Source organism: Rutidosis leptorrhynchoides, unplaced genomic scaffold (assembly GCF_046630445.1).
Source record: "Rutidosis leptorrhynchoides isolate AG116_Rl617_1_P2 unplaced genomic scaffold, CSIRO_AGI_Rlap_v1 contig44, whole genome shotgun sequence".
NCBI lineage: Eukaryota > Viridiplantae > Streptophyta > Magnoliopsida > Asterales > Asteraceae > Rutidosis > Rutidosis leptorrhynchoides.
Window position 1 is genome coordinate 93,090 of NW_027266672.1, and position 15,311 is coordinate 108,400.

At 38.0% G+C, this 15,311-nt stretch overlaps 1 protein-coding gene across 1 annotated transcript; it reads right to left on the minus strand.

Annotated features, from left to right (window-relative positions):
- Positions 1–896: 896 nt before the first annotated feature.
- Positions 897–7,401, minus strand: LOC139883722 (sphingoid long-chain bases kinase 1-like). Its single transcript, XM_071867858.1, is given in 11 exon segments — positions 897–1,046; positions 1,702–1,907; positions 1,910–2,008; positions 2,011–2,085; positions 2,088–2,630; positions 2,928–3,027; positions 4,086–4,232; positions 5,372–5,409; positions 5,517–5,610; positions 6,417–6,791; positions 6,940–7,401. Coding segments are annotated over 11 exon segments (2,289 nt in total).
- Positions 7,402–15,311: the final 7,910 nt, after the last annotated feature.

A 15,311-nucleotide genomic window follows, 5' to 3' on the forward strand; every position in this document is an offset into this window, starting at 1 on the left:
AATTTATATTCTTTGAATAGAAAAAGAATAAAAAATACATTTAATATGACCCACAAATTTTTTTATAACGTAGAATTTCTTTTAATTTTTTAGTAATTTTTTAGACTTTTCTTTTTTTTTTTCCTTTTTTTCTTCTCAGCGGACTATGAGGCGAGGGGCAGTGAGAAATAATAAGAAAAGAAAAAAAAAACCCTATTTCTAAAACTATTCTCGAGATCAAGAGTTATGTTTTTCTACTTCCAAATCTATTCCCAGTTACTCTTCTATTCCGGGAAATAAAAGAATTAATTGACGAACCAGATGATTTTAGAAAGATCAGAAAAATAAAGAAATAGGAACATTAACAAAGAGGCCCTAACTAGTCAAACCTTGCTTCGCCAATCACCTCAATACAGATTACAGAATCAGAAGGAATTGACAGTTTTTCTTAGTCAATCCCTCGGAATTTCAGATGAACTTTGAATGGCAGCTTCCGCTGGACATAGATCACGGAAAACACGACTTGGAGAAAAACCAGAAGTACCACAGATGTACAACAGGGGAACCATTACTCGGTAGGAGATAAAACAAAAAGCTTTACAATCCATGTTTAGCGGAGCAATCTGAATCGCAGATATATATTTCTCACACGTTCACGTTAAGCAGCTCACGCCCATATAAGAAACATGGGACATCCATACACATCGAGAGAAGAGGCGGAGTGTTAAACCAAAATGGGCAGCTGTTTACATTACACAGTATTTACAGGGACTCGACTGGGGAGAAACAAATTGAAGCGAAAGAGAAGATTGTCCCTGGTATGTATAGAGGAAATGGCACATGCTTTTGACAAAATTTTGAGATCGTAGTCCCTGGTATCATAGCAAAAAGAATATGAAAGGAGCTTTTGGCTATTATTATATGTGATGGCTCGGGAAGCGACCGATTAGTCTGCATTGTTCTGGAAGCAAAGAAGAGATGACCTGTCCATTGAGAGGAAAGAGCTCACCATCGATGCCACAACCATTGTGCGTGTGCTTTCCGGCTTTAATCTTCACTGACTTTACCTGCATTCATTGAAAGCTCATGTAAATATAATATATTCTAAGTTAGAGGAGAAACTACTAGAGGATGAAATCTTCACTCATCTCCTGAGAACACGTATGCAGACAACAGCAGTACTATATGCGGTGCATAAACGTGTATAACCACCAGCTCATTTTCCTAAGATGGGAGTTGCAGCACTTTCGGTTCCCCTAATGAATTATTCCGTCCTTTTTATACTTCTGCAAAGTTCCTAACACATTATGAAGATTCGCCAATGGACTGTGTAGAATGCAAACATTTACCCAGTATAAATATTCAGAGTACCAAACTCTTAACTGCCAAATGCATCATGCACTACAACGATATTCTGGATCATCTCAATGCTTTCAAATTGCAGCCTGTCTCAATTTGCATGCGGAACGGAAGGGGACAAACAAAATTTACATTAATGAGAAACCCTCGACTTTCAACCAAATATACACATGCATTTTCATTCAACCTTTTCCCCTTATTCCACTTACTCCCCCAACCCCTACCCTCAAAACCAGATTGGAAGATAGACAAGTCAAAAGAAACCACCAAATACAAAAACGAACGTAAAAAGATAGAAGAGATTTACACAACCTACTTCTGACAGCAGTAATGTAGTCCAGAAGAAAAGATGCGTGCATGTACCTTTATGTAATCAACATACGGTAGCTCAAGGTGTCCACCCATCTGAAGACGCAAGAAAAATCTCAAGAGTCTCCACCTCCCACTTCCACGAACTAGAATCATATCTAAGGTGTTGTCATCAGGTTCTGCTTTTGGTGCCACCACCTGAGAGCTCTGAACAGTTCGGCAGGCATGGTTACACACCAATATGCCAAGAAACTGTCCTTAGCAACTACCCACTTCTCCTCACATCTAGGTATGAGTTCTTTATTAACTCCAGTTTCTATGTCATCTGGAGGCCCAGGCAATTCTATTGGGTTTCTGCAGCCCAATTAGGCTCAGTGTCCCACTTTGGTTCAGCATCCCAAATTGGACCTGGATCAGACATTGTTGATGAAATATCTCCTTATCATTTGTCGCAGCATTTCCCCATGTCCGATCATGTGTAGCGTGCAGCCCAGACCATCCTCTATCTGTCCTTGACTTTGACCTTGTCCTCGGCCAGTTTGGAGTTGTCGACAGGGGGTTTTGGGGATGAATAACTTCAGGTTCAGCCGTAACATTGTTTCTTCCAGATGACAGGCGTTTGGATTTTGGATCTATGCCACGAACATAGTCAGATGGTTCAATGTTAGCATGAGTGCTACTGCAGGTTGTGTCCGGATCTCCACCAGAAATCCGGCTTGGGGTCATTATTGAGTCGATACTTGATAAGCTGGATGCTCTAGGAATGCCTTCTTTGCTCGACCTTCTCAAGATGTCATTGTACAGGTCTGTCATGTCAACTACTGCATGCTCAGTCGAGAGTTTTCCTTCCTGATCTTCTTTCAATGCTGGAAGATATTCCACTTCATAGCTATATTTTGGCAAACAAAGAAACTTCAGGAAACCAGCCACAAAGTAACGCAGAGGACCAAAGCGCTTCTGATATTTCCCAGACAGCTCCAATACTGAAAAGAATAATACCAAATGTTAGTGACAAGTTTTGAGGTAACTGAGAGAAATTGCGACTATATGAGAGAGAGAAGGCATTGTAAACTAGAGATACAGGTAGGTGATTTTGAAATACATGCCTATTTTGCCATTTCCATTGGGCATCAAGGTAAAAGCATAATGGAGGAGGACATACAAGCATTTGAAGGATATAATCTCTGCTTTTTAGTTTGAACATCCCAAGCAGTAAAGAATTAATGACAGTAATGGGACATAAAAGTTGGGAAACTATAGACCCGAGTGATTTGAATTACCATCACTGACGAAACCATAGTACGCACAAGTCATCCCGAAGTGAATGACACCAGTTTGAAGCCATTCGACAGCAAAAACATCTGTAGCAGTCAAACCACCCTGGAGCAACAAAAAATATATATATATCTTATTCAAGAGCAAGAAAAAGCAGCACAATAATTTGAATGAATACCCAATGATTGCATCACAAAAATCAAACAGATACTTGAATATGATCCCAAGTTTCTAAGCCAAATTTAAGTTCCTGACATAGATCACTCAAGCACAGTGCAGGGGAGTAAGACATTAACAGACATCACTTTGTACAAAGCTGGTTCACTCATTCAAGCAACCACTCACTGTTAAATACTCTTGTAGGCATTACTATTGACATTAAAATGCTCCTGCTTGCTTAAAAATTTCTGCTTCCAATTCTGTTTGCTAATAGCTATTTTTTGAGTTTTCTTGATAGATATATCACATTTTAGCTCCAAAAATCTCAATTGAACATAGAAAGTGAATCTTATAATCATATTTAGCATCACAATTCACTAGAGTAGAGCAGTTCATATGTTCAGCAGGCAATTTTATTATGATAGAACACCTTCAGAAGCCTACGAGCAGTAAAGCCAGTTCAGGTGATCCTAGGGTTTGGGAAATAATGACCCTGGTTAAAGCACATAGTGCTCTAGTGATCATCAAGTAGAAGAATCTCATTGCTTGAAATAATTTCAGGTGCTCAAGGCAGTATGTCGATGTGGATTCCATTTCTTTTGGTAGAAACATGATGACGAGTATTTTACCATAAAAGGGAGGCGGGAGAGAACATAATTGTTAAGCATGCGAGCCACTTTGCAGCATTATATAAGAAAAGAAAAATGGCTTTGTGAAAGTGGAATGAGCATTATCACAGACATCAAACGGTCAACTCTTGACATAAATAAGATAGGGGAAAAAAGCAGCAATTTGGAGCCCTAGACAGAGACTGGAAAACACGGATCATACCAAAATGAACACACGTACAAATTGATAATTAATTAGAGATATGGAAAAACACACACACACACATACACACACATTAAGTCAATCATGTCGATGACACCAATCAGTGCATAACTAAATTTCACGACACTACAAGTTGTGTTTGGAATAATATCATAGGGGAAAGCAAGTGATACCTTCACAATAGCTAAAGCTGCAGAAATTGGATCCCTGACTCCCAAAACAGTCCAAACAAGTGAATTATCAGAACCAGCGGGTATTATTCCCAGAGGTATGGAGATTCCTTCTTTCTGGTTATCCCTACTAAGCAATCCATTCAGAACCTGGAGAGCACACAAAGGTAGCAACTTACTCATCTGAGGAGAACAAACAAAAGAAGGTGGAAAGGTAACGGGTCATTACTTTAAACTACTTCACTCCTCTATTGAAATACAAGTCTCAGTAGCATGGAAGGGGCACGAGTCAGAGCTGCACCACGTTCTTGCATAATCACAACCCCCCATACACACTAAACGTTCAGGCTATATCACCCATTCCACAGAATAAAAAATATAAATAGCCATTTACTACAGCTGATCAAAAAGCAAAGCAAGTAAACATATCAGTTGCATCGCAGAAAACATGTTCCTCGTCATTGATATGTTTGCTCGCCAATTTCATTATTTTATAGATACTGCCCACTAAATTTGACTAAACCAACATTCCTCACATTAATCTATAAAGTACTTGAGTCACTTGCCAACTTTTATCTTGCTTAGTTTTAAAATACCAATATTTATTTGTTCTTCTAAAATCACTATCTATTATAATAATTACCAACATTGACTCTAGAAGTCTAATTATTCCATTTTCTCTTTTGTTTTCAGGAACGAGCATGCTACAAGTGCAATGCTAGAAGAGGAAAGCGAAACATAAATTTTATTTGTCCGACTACCAATTCTAAGATGGAACTGCATATTACAACCCTAGAGTCCCAGCTTTCACAACAACATACCTCTTCCAAGCATTTTTTTTAACTTAAATATATAGAATATCATAACTTTGACTACCAACCATAACTATCACTAGTTATTCACAACAAGTATCTAAAAATCCTTCCTCCCAATCAACAAGCACCACTGACCATGGTTACTGCTAAAAACTAACACCAAGTGAGATTACATACACCATCACACATTAGAGAAAAAGGTCCATAATCAAAACATTTAGGAAAGTGCTGAACCCTTTCAACGCAGATACAACTGAACCCTTTCAACGCAGATACAACTTAACATATTGCACAAAATCATGAGCTCCGCTGATTGTTGGCGTATTCAGTATCAGACCAGAACCTTAAAACTAGCCGTTGTTCAACATTCTATTATGCAAGGGATTGACAGTCCATTGAGACACAAAATGCCATTGTTAAATATAAATTTGGTAAAATAAAGAGTAGGAACAAATATGGTAGCAAATGACAAACCTCATTGACAATTCCATCACCTCCAACACATATTATTCCTGGAGAGCATTGACCAATGCAGATAGATAAAAGCAGCAATCAGAACGCGATAATCAAACTACAAAGAAAACTATCAAGCAATGAGAGCTCAATTTAGCAGTCCTACCATCAGGACAGGTGCTGAAGTCAACACTAGAAGCTAGATTTTTCGCATGACCAGCATGAGTAGTCTTAACTACCTCCAGCTGGAATCCTGCAAGCTGTTAGAATGCATCATCAATAAGAAATGGATTTTTGAGTGTAAGGAAGAATGGTAGAGGAGTATTGCACCCAGAGCAACACACATGAAACATAAAATGCAACCGTACTCTTTTATTTGCAGAAAAGAAATCTAGCATACACCAAAAGCCGACTCTTTCTCATTAATAGTCAAGAATTACATAAACTAGCTCTTGACATTCAAATCCACACTGCATTCTTTTAAGCATGACTGTCCACAAACTCCGGTTTGCAAAGGAAAGCAAGGGCCACATTGAAACAGTCCACCCACAGGTGACAGCCGAATGATAGTCTTCAGCCAATAAGGAAAAGACTTCCAAAACAAATATGCGACTTGCGATAAGGAAACGACCTATGCCACATCTCTGAAGCTGATTTGGTTTGATAATATATTTAAAATCAAGTGGAATTGGAAGGTAGAAAGGAGCATTCAGTATTAAAAGCAATGTGCTTCTGGAAGTTTAACACACAACCTATTATAGAAAAATAAGTCAATTGCAAGGATGCACAACGGCAAGACAAAGTAGTCCGAAGTTTCCTTCCAGTTCTCAGTGAGACATGAATACATAGACAGCTTAGCAAATAGTAATTCAGATAAAGACAGCAACATACGAATGCTTCCTGGTGGTTAGATTATCTGGCTTTATGGCGTAAAAAATATTCAGGAAGGCACAATTCAATCTTTTCTTCTTTTGTGCGTGCGAGCTGATCAGACCATGAACATGAGCAGCCAACAGCATTGACAAACAACTAGCGTTGTACAAAAGAGATGTAATCCATGACAAACCTTAAATATTGGCTCGGCCATTCTGTAGAAAACTTTACTCGATCTACCCCGTCCAGACCGTGGGTTTAATATGACAAGCATTCTGGGAGGATTCTTGCATCTGAAAATTAATTCAGGCGGAGGGTCAATCGGAAGCAATTCTGAAGAAGCTTGCTTCTTTGATGAAACCAGTGGGTGTGGCAAACAATTGACATAGCATTGCTGGTCAGCAAAGCCACCCACCCATTGAATTGCCTCTTCTCTGCTAGAAGCCACAAAACGGAAGTCCTTGCGACTTCTCTTTTGACCTTTCATGAAACAAAAGAAGCCACAGGATCCATTCCTTTCGGGGTAAGCATGCACAGTGAAATGTCTAAGTCCAGCATTATAGGACACCTGTCAGAGTTCATGTCATAAAACAAATGTTTTGTTAACAGCCGTTTCTCATTCAAGCAGTACTACTAATCTATCTATGGATCTATATCCGGATTTCATCCCACAGTCAATTTTCTTAACTTATTCTGTTTGAATGAAAAGGACATACCGAGACAACGTTGTCGAGTGGCAAGACATTGGAGCCCCAGACTAAAGCCCTGCTGGTAAGCTTAGCATTGACAGCGCCTTGTTGAGTACTCATTTCAGCTGAATTTTGCTTCCCATCCTTGCCATTCTTGTCATCTACATTCTTTCTCTTATCTAAAACAAGCTTCCCCGCATAAACAATGTAACCCAACAAATCCGACTTCTCATCTCCACCGCCCCCTCCGATTATATCAATCCTGTGCTCATCTGCCTTCTTCACTTTAAAAGGATCGTCGACGCTCATCGGATTTTTATTCTGCCTCGACGCTGCAGTCTTGACCTTGTTCCGCTTCTCAGGGAAAACCACCGGCGAAGCGGCATGCCCTCCACCGGGCGAACACAGTCCCATTCTCCTCAAAGACTGCGGAGGCACCGAAACCCTAAGGCTATTATTGCTCTTCGAGAGACTCCCGCTCTTTTGCATCTCCGCCGCTATCCACCTCCCCTCCCTTCTAATCCCAACGACCGCAGAATCACACAAGACCCGCGGGAACCAGCGTCACATCGCTCGCGCGCGCGCGCGCGCTCACTCTCGACAGCTCGGACGGATCCCGCAATCACCGATTCGCGGCGGCGGCGCCGATCCGAACCACGATCCAAGCGGAAGCGAAACAGCACCTAAAGCCTCGGCGGATCAGATCGGCCCCGGCGAAATCCGCGAGCAGAACACGAACCGGATCCGACGCGAGAAACGCCGGGAAGATAATCCCAATCGGAAAACCCGAGCTGAAACGGAGAGAATTACCAGCTGGAGAATTCGACCAACGACCGCCCGCCCCCGCCGCCGCCGCCGCCGCCGCCCCCTCCGGCCAGTGCTCCGCCGCCGCCGCCGACCGATCGAATTCCGCCGGACGAATGCGCCGCGAAAAAAGGCACGAGAAAATGCTGCAGAAATTCGAGAGGGAAAATGGAGGAAAAAAAAAATTCCCGTTCGCACTTCGAAAGATATTGAAAATCTGAATGGAGGCGAGAAATAGAGAGAGGAAATGGAAACTGAGGGAGGGAGGAGCGGCCCGGGCTTGGATCCTCTGCTTCGCCACCCATTTCTAGCCTCGGCCGATGGGGGCTCCCGATTGGTCCACGTCAGCGCGTGCTCCCTGCGGTCCTCCCCCCCACGCCCCCCGGTTTGACGTATTGATGCAGTAGTTAGCGGCAGGACACGGAACTCTTACCTAACATTAAACATTTTATTAATAATTCTAAACCATCCGCTTTCGCTTAATTAAGTGAATTAAATTAATTAAATGGTCATGATTGTGCATTTTATTTTAAAAAGAACTGAGTGTGTTAAAGAAAAGGAAGGAAGAATCGCAACGGTTGGGGGAAATAATGTAGAAAAATTACAAAGGAGGAGTCTTGGTTTTTAAATTAATTTTTATTTTGGGCTTCTTTTTAAAAGAATATTTAGAATATAGATAATGGGAAGTGCCCTTTTCTTTTTGGTTCAAAGGGAGTGGACCTCTGATTGGAAGGCATTTCACTTCTCCCTGTTTTATTTCAGTCAATTTTTTTTTATTAATTTATGTCGCTGTCAATTTCATCTCGGGGGATTCTCCTTTCAGCTTTTGGAGATAATGATGGAGTGGAGCAGGTGGAATCGAGAGGGAAATGTGGGTACATTTCGTGGTGTACGTCGAGCTTATTGGGAATAGCGTACACGAAAATAAAGAGTATGATTCCCCGAAAAATCCCTTTAAACTTTAGATTCCATATCGATTCTACTTTAAATTTTTTTTTTTTTTTGATAACCGAAGATCCACGGGTGAGATCAGGCTTGCGCCAAGCAGCCCATAATATGTTAAATTTTTCTATCTCATAAAAAATCTCAAGCCTTCACTCTAATACAAAATCTATCCACATGTCAAAAAAGCCTTCACTAATTTACTTAAAATCATTGACGTCCGAATCAGTTAGAAGTTTATTATCAAAAATTGTGTTTTCATCGATGTCCTCGCCTTGTCAAGAACAATGGCAACCTTCCAATGTTAATAATATTGAAGAAATTAATGGCAATTTTTGGAGGCACCAGCCAATTTAGGATTAAAGTGAAAGTTTATGATTTTTTACTAGATAAAAGAAAATTCATAGTACAGTTGGGATTAGACTTAAAGTCAATGGTGTTTTAGGGAATTATCCTGTGATAAAAGGGTGTTTCGATTTTATTTTTCATTCGAAACATGATTTATATAAAAACATATTATCCCAATTTAGAAAAAAAAAAATCAATCCGGATATGGTATAATTGTAACAAATGGGTGTTTGGTTTAATTGTATATATATAAATTGAGTCGAGAAAAAGCATAAAAAGATACCGAGTATCTGAGGACATCATCCAAATCATCAAAAGATTTTCTTCATTGATTTGTGCATCTGATTATTTATGAATTTAGAGGCAAACAATTTTGTCATTTGAATTGTAGATGCAATGCAAAATAATATAAATCTTAACACGCCTGATTTTCTAACTTGGCTAGGTTGAGAAAAATCCCGAACAAATAACCCAGAATTTATATTTGCTTATGTTGATTTATGATTTCTTGATTTGTCTTGAAAACCCTTAATCTTTTCAGCAAAATTGGGATCTTTTACGGTCTCCCTTTTTTTCCAATCCAAAAAACGATATAAATAAGGTATCTTTCGCTTTTTCTTCTTAATTTATACTTCCTTGCAATTCGTACTTCGACGATTCTTTTTTTAATTTAAATTGCAACGTGAGATTTGAGAAAATCTTCAGCAGCACAATCTCCTGATCTCTTGTTCTTATTCCTTTTTTTTGGGGGGTCTAACTTGTTCTTATTCGAGACCGTGAAGAGTAACAGCCTTAATCGATGCTTGAAATATATTATCTACGAATATGCTCGGAGCGAAAGATCATTAACCTCTAAAAAAGAATAAATGGATGTTCAATTTAAAAAAAAAAAAAAAAAGAAGAAGAGAATAGTAGCTTCTTCTTTTTAAATATCTTGACCAAGATTTTTATACATGGATATTTAGGAATTTAATTTTAAATTCACCCCAATAATAGCGGTTGCCAACCCTCTAACTACCATGTGCTCAATAAATTCGATATTGAGTGGAATATTAATGTAATGTCCTCCAACTTGATTCTATTTCTCTCGAATGAGTATTCGCCCACTTTGATAATGACAAAAAATGCTTTTGTGAGAATAATGACACTAAATGGCATTTTAGCATATTAACGGTTGTAAAATAGTGTGCTTTTGAAAATTCCTTTTAGATACTAAAATTTATGACCAATCGAGTCAAGTTGAGTCGAGCTTTAAGCTCATTGAGGTCTCAACCGAATTGAGGATCGAGCTTTCATATATTAGTTAACACTCTCGACCGAATCGAGGATCGAGCTTTCATTTATTAGTTAACACTATACATGAAAGTACATTCACCTTACATTTTCATATTGTAGCGATTAACTTGGCAAAAATAGAATATTGTGCACACGAAGTGTCCAACAGGAACATGAGACCCCACTTGTGGGACATCATGGAATTACTGCATTGTCCATCAAATCAGCCATTTGTCGAGTACCTCATCACGGAAATGTCATTGAAACCTTAAGGTACGTTTATTTGTAAGAAAATTATTTTTAAGAAGTTGTTGTAGAACTTCAAATGTTTAGATGATGGAATATAAATCGATTTATGAAAAATGCTTTTCATTAATTGAAAATGATAAATTTATGTTTGGGGAAAACAACTTCCCTTTTTAACAAGAGAGAAATCACTTTTTGTAAACTATCACATAAAAGAAAACTCATCGTTTTTAAAAAAAAAAAATTCATGAAAAATATATTTTTATCAAACATGCCTAAAACTTAGTCCATTAATGTAAATCCATATAAAATTTATTAACCCAAAAATCTTTTTCATGGACACTACACACGTGCCAAAAACATAGTTTAAGAAAGGACCAAAAAAAGGACATGTTGTTAGAATTAGTGAGACTCTTTCGATTCAAAGAACACAAACCCGAAAAATCCTTTTATGTAATTCGAAACACGCACACCTGATCATATAACCTATAAATATTAGATGCCTTGCTCACCATCGAACGTGATAATATAATGATAAAATGATCATATCGTCTTTTATAAGATCACAAGTTCGAATCACGCATGAGCTCATACAGTGCATCTGCATCGATCGCTTCTGTCTTGCCCCTCCTATTCCATGCACTCAGGACGCGAGGGCACAGTGACCAAAAAGTAAATTGACTCTTTCAGTAAATTAAGCATCTCAATTACATAATTACCCTTTGACCAAAAAGTAAAATTACTCAATTGGCCCTCGCAGTACTTATCCAGAAGAGGAACTAGCAAATCGACAAACGAAGGATCTCTGGCTCTCCTTAGCTTTTTCTGTCTTTTCCTTTTTGAATACTCAACGTGATGGGATTGCCCTTTGGACCGAACAACAATCTTCGGTCCACATCAACATCCTGTCTCGACTCTCGGGTCTCGCGAATAGTCTCCCCGCTTTTGCCAACGCACGATGTCATCCTCGAACTACTATCTTTTTCAATAAGTTATGGTGTGGTCATCGAGCTATTGATAAATATTTGGGGACGACGTTGTCCATTAAACCAGAGTGACCACGTTAGATAAATTAAAATTTAGGAGCGATATTATAGGTTAGATGAAAAGTTTAGAGACCATTTGATGTTTTTTTAGATACGATGTTGGGTCTTTGTCCAATTAATGTTCACACTAGATTTCAAACCCACGAGGTTAAGAAAAGTTGTAGCGGAATCATTGGACGATGATATAGGAAAAGATGGGCCTGAACTCAAAAACAGACCCAAAACAAGGAAACCAGAGACTACGAATAAACTGAGTTAGCCCACCGACAACACAAGTCAAGCGACGACTCAGAGCACATTTGATTTAGTATTTTCAAAACAGCAGTTTAAAGGACTTTGTGCAAATGCAAATATTGTCTGGTAAACTATACCTTAAGAAGCAAACTTGAGAAAAATGTTATTTGGTAGCCCTTCACATGATTAACATTAGTTTTTTTTTTTGTTTAAATTTGAAAAAAAAATGTATGCAACTTTTTAAATATGAATTTTGACAATAATGGTTAAAAATATATAATTAAAAAAAAAAAGACAAAACCCTTTGTTGCTCAAGGAAGGGCTACAACTATCGATGAGCCAGATTTGGCTTTGGAAGCCATCTCAATCAAGGTCACTTGAGGTTGAGTGACTTTTGATGGCCCTCGCGAGGGTTGCGCGACCCTCATTAGAGGTTGCCGGAGATGGCTGTCAACACTAGATCTAGCTCACTAGCAACTGTAACCCTTTGCCAAACTAGCAAAAGATTTGGTGCTCTTTTAATACTAAAAAATAAATAACAAGAGATAATTTTGAACTTTGAAGAATCGGTGAGGTAAATTTAGAAGAAAAAATGAATGTCAATATATGACCAAATAGCGAAAGCCCAATACTAGTAGGAACTATTATTAAACTTTTAGTATTCTCAATAATAGCTTTTACTTGAAAGTTTTTTAAAAATTATTATTAAACAATCCAATATTTTCTCAAAGGCTTTGGAGGTCGAAAGTTCATTGGGATTGCTAAATCGAATGCATTCTTACACCTAGTCCACAGGTTAAGGAAAATGTTTAGAATTAAAAAAAATACTATTCGAAAGAGATAGAAATTAAAGGAAATCGATGGAAAAAATGACGCAAATGATCTATCGGCTTTAGATCAATTTGCAGTGTGATTGAATTATAGTCGAAAATGACATAAACGATCCCTCAAACATTATTTGGTGACATGGACTATTATATGTTAAGTTGGATAAACTAGACTTAAAAAGAAAGAAATTCATGAGTTTTGCATCCCCATCTTTTCATCTATCTACTTTAGAAAAGGAAAACAAATTAGGGTTTTAATATACCAATTGTTATTTATGTTGCGAATCAAATATCTCGTTTTGAAATGCTAATATTGAACGCTTTCATACAATTTAAAGACTAAATTAAATATCTAGCAATGAGTTATATTAAGCAAATTAAAAGTTCCAAAGTCACCGACCGTTTTTGTCATTTTCCCAATTTTGATATATCTTTATGGATAAATCCCTTTCCCTCCTTGATGATTATCTTGATGGTGCTTTTAGCTGGGCAGACATACCTGAAAATAAAAAGCAATGAACATCACTTGTTTGCTGCGCTTTCATCACCGAATCCAAACGATTGTTGACGCGATCATGGCCTCCAAATTAGACCCGATCATGGATCTAGCGATGCATAGAATGAATGCAAAGAGGACCTACGCAAATTCGGACAGAGGGTCATTCATTCCGACCCGGTGTTATACAATTCTAGCTAAGGTAACTTGATTCGAAGATTCAAACATGCGTAATTTTTTCATGACGAGTCAATTTGGCTCCGTTGACCCTCAATCCGAGTCAACATAGATTTTTTCTCTACAGATAGTGAAGAGAGAAATCTTTGTTCGACAATTCCCTTGCTATGAAAGAAAAATAAATTTCTCGAAAAGCACAATTAAATGAGCATTACGAATTAATTTTGAAAATGATACGTTTATGTTTGAGAAAAAGCAACTTCCCCTTTTTAACAAGAAAGAAATCACTTTTCTTAAAACTACAACATAAAATAAAACTTATCATTTTCCTTGAAATAATTTTCTTAAAAAATATTTTTTCTCGTAAAGTTTTTGATGAAACAAACGTGCCTAAAAATTAGTTCATTCATGTAAATCGATATAAAAATTATTAACCCCAAAATCTTTCTCATTGACACCACACACGTGCCAATAAACATAGTTTAGAAATGACCAAAAACAAGAGGACACGTTGTTGGAATTAGTGAGACCCCTTCTATTCAAAGGGCCTCGTGGGGAATCTCTCTCGACCTCAATAACACAAATCCAAAAATCCTCTATGTAATTTCGAAACACACACCTCAGCTCACCGTAGGATGTGGTAGCTTAGTGATAAAATGGTTGTATACTCTTTTATGAGATCACAAATTTGAGTCATGACACGAGCCCATAATGCATAATTGCACCGGTCGTTCCTCTCGCCCCCGCCAGCAAATCCATCAATTAGGGTGGTGGAAGGACGAGAGAAAGATTCACTTGGAGGATGAAATCGACTCCTTCAATAAATTAAGTACGTCAATTACATAAACTGCCCCAGACAGTACTTATCCAAAAGAGGAACTGGCAAATCGACAAACGAAGGGTCTCCCTCTCTCTCTCCTCCATGCCTTTTCTGTCTTTTCCTTTTTGAATACTCAACGTGAAGAGATTGTCCTTTGGACTGAACAACAGTCTTCGTCCACATCATCATCTTGCCTTTCATGAACAGTCCTCAAATTTCGGTTCAATACACAATCTCATCTTTAAAATTTTAATTTATTCAATGTACTTTCTAAACTTTTGTCCTGTGTGCGATGTTGTCCCTAGATTTTGATCCGTTAATGTAATCCTCGAGTTATTGATAAATATTTGATGTGATATTCTCATGTGCTTTATAACGATATTACACTGAACGAATTAAAAGTTTGGGAATAATGTTGCACATTGAACCAAAGTGAAGGGATCGTGCTAAAAAAAAAATTAAAGATTTGGAAAATGTTGAACATTAGATAATAGCTCATGAACCATTTAGGTTGTTTTTCCTAAATCTAGCGTTGGGTCGTTGTCCAATTCATGTCCACACCAGATTTCGAGCCCACGAGGTTGAGAAAAACCGTAGAGGATCAGCAAAACTATGTATGATTGGACTCGAGCATACAAGAAACTGGGCCTAAACTCCAAAACGGCCCAAAAACGAGAAAACCGTTGTCTATAAGCAAACTCTACGGCCCACCAACACAACAGCACGAGTCAAACGACGACGGAGACCCGGTCCACGAGTTTAACTTAAGTGTTAAGAAAGACATAAGAAAATTAAGGAAATTTGACGGGAAAATGCCATAGTTAATCCTTGACTTTAGCTAAATATGCACTATGGTCTCTAAACTATCGGTAATTGTTTTTCTTGTGATCATTCCGTTCGCTCAAAAGACAAATCAAACGTTATTTGACACTGTGGATTATTATTTGCTAAGTTGGATATATATATATATAAAGTGATGAATTTTGCATGTCCATCTACTTTTTAAAAAAGAAAAAAATAATAAGGGGTGTTAACATGCTGTTGATATTTGATGCCATAAATTAGAAATGTGCAACCAAATTAATTATATCCAGAAACCATATCAAACCACCCATAAAAATAGGTCCGGGGATTGGTTCCTATTGGAATCGGTATGAGAACATGTTTCAAATTTTTGGAACCAA